General features: G+C 36.5%; 1 protein-coding gene across 3 annotated transcripts in view; it reads right to left on the bottom strand.

Moving 5' to 3' along the window:
* NAMPT (nicotinamide phosphoribosyltransferase) overlaps window positions 1-7936 on the bottom strand; it is a 30680-nt gene continuing 22744 nt past the window's right edge. For 2 of the 3 annotated variants that reach the window (XM_074827801.1, XM_074827803.1), the window contains exons 9-12: window positions 7860-7877; window positions 4957-5097; window positions 4670-4804; window positions 1-2920 (exon numbers count right to left, since the gene is read on the bottom strand). In XM_074827801.1, coding sequence (XP_074683902.1) covers window positions 2807-2920; window positions 4670-4804; window positions 4957-5097; window positions 7860-7877 — 408 coding nt within the window. In that variant the 3' untranslated portion in view covers window positions 1-2806. The remainder of the gene's footprint in view (window positions 2921-4669; window positions 4805-4956; window positions 5098-7859; window positions 7878-7936) is intronic. The other variant, XM_074827802.1, reaches the window with a different exon arrangement.

The raw sequence follows: 7936 nt of genomic DNA, 5'->3' as shown, positions 1-7936 counted from the left end.
TTATTTTCACTGCCAGAACTAAACTTTATTTCCGTGTGTATTACATACTGGTATTTGATGCTAAGTACATTAAAATTACTTTAACAGAGGATTTAAGTGAGGAATATTTATTCTTCACTAAACAGGTTAAGAAGGAATGTAAAAACCTATAAGAAAAAACTGTTTTAAGCTTTGTTTTGATTTTGGCAAACCAAACAGCTAAGTACTCTTCTGTTCTCTCCTCAGACCTTTCAAAGTACCAAAAAAATCATCTTTTCATAACCATGCAGCTGAAGAAAAAAAATAGTCTTATAAAAATCCATTTCTTATGCTAAATATGGTTACAAATAAGAGTATTAAACACAAAACTCCCAATTCCTATTTTTACATACAAATACTGTATTATATTATGAAATGGGGTTAAAATATATCAATGACTACAAGTCTAGTAATTTAAAGCAAACTTAAACATGCTGTTTGCTTCCATGTGGAAGAATTAGGATATTGTATGGTTCAAGCACTGCAGTAATTTCTGTCAACTCCTTGATGCCCAGAACATCAAACCGCTAAACACAGACACACATGTATTCAGGTCTGAATAGCACCAGGTGTTTTTCTTTTTTTTTTTTCCTCCTTGTAAATATATTAACATTTAATAAAATGAGCAACATGACAACTTTCTGAAAGTGACATGCACAAGTAGACAATTTGCTTCAAGTGTCCAACTAATAAGCTAAAAGTTTTAGACAATACTGAACAATTACTGATGTATTTCATGGTACACAAGAAAACAGTGCTTCCACAGTATATCCTCAGTTCTCAAGTACAAAAATATCAGTTATGGGTAGTCAATAGTTATCAAAATTTTTATTGGTACAGAATGAAAGCAGCATTTACTTTATTGTTTTTTAAACCATACACCATAAAATTCCCTAGTACACATGTGGAGGAGTGAAAAAGGCTCTGTACTATTTACCTGCTACTGATCCTAGGTCCAGATTTAAAATCTTTCCTGGCCAAATACAAACAATATCGGTATAGCAAAGGGAAGGCAGTTCCTCAGTGTGAAAGGTCAGCATTTAGAGTTTTACTAAAGCACTATTTCAGAAACAATACATCACTTAAATGTATAATTACATACACTACAAGTGGAAAACAAGTTTTTATTAACAAGAACTATTGAGACTGGGCATAAACGTCTTAACCACAAACCCCGGAAATATCACGGGTGCTTTAATGTGGCCCTTTTTGGCGAGAGAATAAGAACAATGTAGTATGGCTTTTCAATCTTCCTTTAAAAGCATTTTTTATAAAATTTTGTAAGCTTAAATTATTTTAGAGGACCCCAAACATTTTTCTGTAACATCATTTACTAATCAGAAGCATTAATTACATTAGTACATTAAGTCATTGGCTGATAGTTTATCACCAGCATAACACAGGAGTCACTTGCTTTTGCTGTTGTTTTTTAAGGGAGGTACTTTTCTAGTGAGAGCCATCCTACAGTACTAAAACATTTCAGAGGTTACTACATAGCTTCTCAAATAAAATCCTCAACAGTTTTGTTTTCCAGCAGATACTCAAATCAAGCATATGCAGAGAGCAAATACAATCAAGTGCAGACAGTTCCAAAGTATCTCTCAAACATATTGTTTTACAGTTACCCTCTGCAAAATAAAAGCCCCTCCTCACCCCTATGAGACAGGGCGAGAAGGGGAAACAGGTCTGCCATTCATGTAGGAGTTTGGCTAGCATAAAGTTTTATTAAAGTTGTTAACAAAAATAGTTAAACATTTTTACAATTTAACATCCAGTCTGACAAAAGGCAAATCAATGAAAAAAATACAAAAAAGTAAAAAAGTGCACTACCCAATCCAGTATTTTGCTTTAAAGTCATGTCACTTACAGTATATGAAAAATAAACCCAGAAGTGTAATTACTTTAAAATACACCGCTTCCATATCTCAGTATTTTACACATATATTCTATATTGGAAGAGGAGATCTCTTAAAAACTTTACTCTTAAAATATTGAGGTGCTTATGCCAAGTGGGATAGACTTGGCAAGTTAAGTTGCAGTAGAGAATCCTTTCAAATTTGGCATTTCATTTACATACCTTACTGTGCCAGCAAGGTCTGTAGTACCTAAACCTTCTAGTAAGAACAGTAATTTTCTTTAATGCAGATTTGCTAATACAGACAACTACAAGAAATGGTGAGGTCAGCAATTTTATGGGATCTTAAGGAGATACGAGTCCTGATTTAGTCATCAAATGGTACAATGTCACAACAAACTTTAAGGCCATGTTTTATTTGCTGATTAATGGACAAAAGGCAATGGATTTCCCCCCCACAAATATTTTCTTGAAAGTCTGTGCTCATAAAAATCATGAAAAGTTGGAAAGACTTAATTATTGAAACTTTAAATATATTTTACACAATCTTGTTTGTACAAAAATACAAGTTAAATATAAACATAAAGCAATTATGATAATTTTATGTAAATCCATTTTGTGATATTCTGTTATATATAAAAAAGTTTCTCAGCTCTGTCTCATTTGTGAAAAGATCAATACCAGATTGAATCACTACTGGCAAAGGGCCCTAAAAAGCACACTTTAGCATTAAATATGTTTTACAATGTAAGTACCATTTCCTGATTTCATCTTTTCTAAAGACTGGCAAAAGATAGGGCAGTATGTCCATAAACCAACAAATAATTTGGCTACAATGTCATAAAACACAAACACACAAATCTGTACAATAAACCCAGTAGCTATGCAGTACGTACTTGTTACACACACACATACACAGACATGGAATGAAATTTAGTGAGACGTCATTTCTAGTTCACTGTTCTTCAGCCTGGCATTTTGTCTTACTTCATCAAATGAATATGACTTTGTTACCTTTCCATTCTTAAATACTGTATGAAGGAGATCCTGCAAGAAACACCACTGTTTTAGCAAGATTGATTTGGCAAATGAACAAACATAGGTTACACAAACTCAATAGCAAGCACCCAAGACAAGCCTGGTAGGGCTAGAGCTTTAGACTGTCAAGATACTAAATCTTTACAGCTTCTACTGGTGCCTTCACGAATGGTTAGACAGAAGAAAGTATTTAGGCCATCCTGTGCACAGACAGAAGCTTTGTGCTGAGTAGTCCCTAAAGCGACCTGTCCACATCTGGTCAAAGCCAAATACACACATGCTAAATATACCCTGCTAGAGCAGCTAGTAAGAAAGGCGACGCTCAACCAATTTAATACAACTCAATTAGAGGTTTAAATAAAATCTTTACTTCTTCTAGAGCAACTATGAAAAAAAAAAAAAATCTTTCTTCACAGTCCCCTTTGCACATATATTTTCTAAAACAGTGTATCAAGAAGTGCTTGCAAAGAGCACACTGGAAGAGCAGCAAGCACAGCTTTGTACAGAAAAGTCAGCACAGAAGCAACGTTGGGCAGTCACTATCCTTGATGACCTATTACCTGTAGCTTCACGGAAATGGGCCCACAAAACACTACATTTCCAGGTCATTTCCCAAGGAGCTCCAGAACCTATACTGCACAAATAATCCTCTCTAATATCCCAGGACAGAAATTTTTTTAATGAATTATTTCACCTGTCAAAAATGAAGGAACTATATGTTGCCTAATTTCAGAGCCAAAATCCTGTGGTTTGTTCTGAAGAGATTTCTCACCATTAGGTCTCTCCTTCTCTACATATAGATATATACATATGAATTAATGTTCATCACAAACCTATACACATGAATATGTGTATATATAACTTTGAAAGCTTTTTTTTTCTTAGATCTTTGCATTCAGAGCACATCATTTACAGTGTATATAACTGTTTTCTGTCTTGAAATTTCTCAGAGAGATCTCAGTTGTATGCTTACTGTTGCATAAAACAGCATGCCTAGAGGCACCCCTCCTGCCTAGTAGCACAGAAACGTGCTTCTGTATACCAGAAAACTCAAGAAACTTCCAGCTTCTAAAGGCTGAAGTGCAGTTTGCTAACTTATATTCAGTCCTCTTAATTCAGCAAGAGACTCAACACACAGTTAAATATGTCATTGCTTGCACACTGAAAATGTAAGAGATACCAAACTGAAAGCCTGAGATTGGCATAAAGCTTGTGCTTACTTTACTGAAACAGTGTTTAATTTTGCAATTGTAAAGAATTAACAGGGAAACTGAATTCCTTGTTTAAATTTACACCTTTGAAAACTGATCAACTACTCCATGTACAGAGCATTAACACCTGAAGGAACTACTTAAAAAAAAAGTCTCAAGAGGGAAGCAGAAACAAATTTTAGTTATGTCTGTCCCTCTCCCACCTCCAACTCAGGTCACTACTCAAATTGTGCAATATAGCCCATACTACTTGGCTAGCATATATTCCACAACATTAAGACATCAGCTTTGGGAAAGAGTGGCAATGTTCTTTTGTTTCTGAAGACAAACAAAAGAGAAAGATTTCCAATTGTAAAGCCTGAACATTCTACTGGCATTCTAACAGTCTGTTGTTACTGAATTTGGCACTGGGGACACTTCTGAGGTAGTAAGATGGGAACTGAACAAAAAGACAATCAAAAATAAATTCTGAAGTTGTTATAACCTGCTTTTTCCCTCAGTCTAGTTTTGCATGAAGAATGATGTAATACATTTTGGAAATTCATACCTGTCCATATTCTTCAAGATCTCCCTTGCCTTCTTCAAGTGTCACATAGTCTCCAGCAGGTGTCCTATGCAATGACAGTCGTCCTTTCTTTGATCTTTTGTTTGGATCAGCAACCGGGTCCTTGAAGACATTTACCTAAAATGAAAAGAGTATTCTTTTATAAGGAATGGGCTCTGTGCGGCTTGTATACCTAATGCAGATGGTGGTAATGTAATAGGAAATGGCAAACAGGTTTTCAAGTGGGCTTCTATTGAAACCATAATGGTAGAATTTGTACAAAGACATACCCCGAGACCGTTGGTCACCACGTAACTACATTTGAAGGAACAGTTTAAGAGATCTCTGGTTAGTTTCTGCAACAGAGCTCCACCAGATCCAAAGGCAATATTCTCAATACTCCATTTATTCTTCTTCATTCCCTCCACAATCTAGTAAGAAAAAGAAAATTATGATGGAGCATACGTTTCGGCCATGCCATTTTTTCCATAAAAATATTATACTACTTAAACAAGATGCTTTTACAGACAATTAAACCAACTAACATTCAGTTTCCAGGAGATATACATAACAATTCTGTCAATACTTGGCACGCTGTTTGTATTTTTATTTGTAATTTCAGCATGGCATAATTATAGAAAGGTTTTGCTGTAAAACTATTATCATGCCAGCATATATATTTTCCAAACTAGGGTAGCACAGTAATGCAATGCCCAGACAATCAGAGCTCTAAAGAAACTAAAAGACTTCATGAGAGCATTTTAGAGCCTTCTGATTTCTCAGAATTATGGGAAGATCTCACAGCATAGCGTGTATCCTGAAACAAAGCAGTCATCTTGCTCATCAACTCCAAGAAGTTATTACCCACTTTGACCAGCAACTTCAACAGAGCAGTTATCCTGAAAAATCACATTGACTAGAATTAGATTAGCAATTTTGAAGATGGGAAATGGAAATACATAAAGCTGCTCAAAAAGTTTGCTTTGCCACCTTCTCAAGCAGGTACAGATCAATGTTAACTGCACTGCTATCAACAGTCAAGTTAAAACTTACTATATCATTTCCCCCAAGCCTCATTCTATCCAGACAAACATGACATCCTCTAGCCTGGAGTAATGGGTGCTAGTTTAGTCATGCTCATAAACAGCCAAGATTTGTTCCCCTGACCTGTTACGCTTATGACAGCCTGAAATTACAGTTATAGCCCCAATAAGAGTGTTTGAACGCTTCTCTCCTAACCATTTTACTAACAAAAGAGGGTGAGAAAACTTCAGGATGGGTGAAATAGCAAAATCCCATCCAACCAGTAAAAAAGGAATGTGAGAAGCAGAATGGAAGGACAAAAATCTATGGGGAACAGTGCTGTTTCAAAAATCAACATTATCAGAAATCTGGTCATCTTTTGTGCAGTCTCAGCTTCCTAATCAAAAAGAAATGTCAGAGTAACACTGAACAGGACTGTTTCAGAAGCTACTGATGTCAAGCAACTTTTTTTTTTAAGGGATAGCTAAGGCAAAATTAGTTCATTCATAAGGAAATAAAAAGGAAAAGAGACAATTCCAACTTCAGACAGTGGCAAACAGGTAGCTAGTGTAAACAAAAGAGCATACTAGTATTTTGTTTATCCATTTAGTCACATGCAGACTGTCTTTTCACAGATACTCAGTCTAAATGCCTGCCAGAGGTCAGCCAACAGGAGAGGTGGACTGCAGAGCTGTAACCTTTTGAGGATATGCTCTGAACACCTTCCCGCTACGTTTTTAGCGGAGATTTCCCCAGTAGAGCGCTCATCACTGAGTTCCCATCATTTTAATGGTACCAGCTTACTCGGTCTCATCCAAGAAGCCAAGCAAAATTAATCTCAGGCCCTACCACCATGACTTTCACTTAAAGGAACCCTTCAGAAGCTTTGTATCCTAAACAAATAGACCCTTGATATGTGACAATCCAGTCTATTTTAGCAGTAGTCACCAAACTCTTTCAGACAGTGACCATGCACAAAAGGAATCCATATTTTCAGGTGATTAGGTTCTCCTGGAAGCAGTTAAAAGGGATACTCAGGGAGGATAAACAATTGAAATTAATAAAATTATCCCTTAAGCATCTCAGAAGTAACTGAAAGATGACAAAAGAGGGGTAAGAAAACAGATTTTGTATACCCTTTCCTTAAGCATAAGGCCAAATAGTACTGTAAAAAAACAGACTTAACTGGGCCTGCATATGGACTCTGCTTATCTACACTGTCTTTTGAAAAGGTAAATATAGATAAACTCCACTTGGACTCTGATCAAGTTCTGTTCAGATGCTGACCAAGCCTGAAGCCATGTGAACTGTTGGCTAAGCCTGAGCCAATGTATTCTACTCCTTTCCTTACCCAGTTTTATATATCAGGTCTGACATTGAACTCACCTGAACATGCCCGCAAGGTGTAACGCAAACTACCTGGTATACACAACATCCTACCACGGCACATAATGCACAGACTTCATGTTCACTGACACTTGTAGGTTAACACATGCTAGTACAAGTATAGCATAGCTGGGCCAAGGCTGCTTAACCTTCTTTCCTGGGTGAGGAGAAATGTGAACCCCATTCCAGCTAGTGTTCCTGCTCTCATTTACTGATGGTTTGTTCATCCTGTGCCACAGGCACAACTCACTTACCTTGGGTAAAGAACTGGCTTCCACCTTTCTACTCTCTCCCAAGGGATTTCCTTACTCAGACTGATCTTTGGCTGGTGTGGAGCGGAAGGGAAATCAAGACTAAGTTGAAAGACAACTCTGACTCTACCAGTCACAGGCAGCAGAGGCCCAGATAACAGCTTCCTTAGGTATGGGGAAGAGATGGCAAACAACAGCAGTAATAGGGAAGAAAAGTAGGAGATCTGAAACAACTGAAGCCTCCCCCAAAGGAAAATGATACAGAAGAATTTCTTGTCTCACACTTTCAAACGTATACAGGGAGAACAGTTCAGGTATCAAGGTTCTGACCAGCTTCCTCTGACCATTATGAGCATGATTAATGCCAACTGTGACTCCAGATTAGAGGATTTTCTTTGTATAAAATTTAAAGACATCTGGAAATTGAATGTTCAAAGAAAATCCTTTGAAAGTGTAATATATTGTGGAGTTAGCAGATTGGAATGATTTTAAAAAGTGAAAATGCTAGAAGAAAGTCAGAAAAGTTTCCTTACCTGTTCTACCAGCATCCCCTATTAAAACAAAGAATTTTAAAATCCAGTTTATACTCTTGAGTTGTTTTCTATATTGT

The sequence above is a fragment of the Strix aluco genome, chromosome 5, assembly GCF_031877795.1.
Source record: "Strix aluco isolate bStrAlu1 chromosome 5, bStrAlu1.hap1, whole genome shotgun sequence".
Classification (NCBI taxonomy): Eukaryota; Metazoa; Chordata; class Aves; order Strigiformes; family Strigidae; genus Strix; species Strix aluco.
This window is presented reverse-complemented; position numbering and strand designations above follow the sequence as displayed.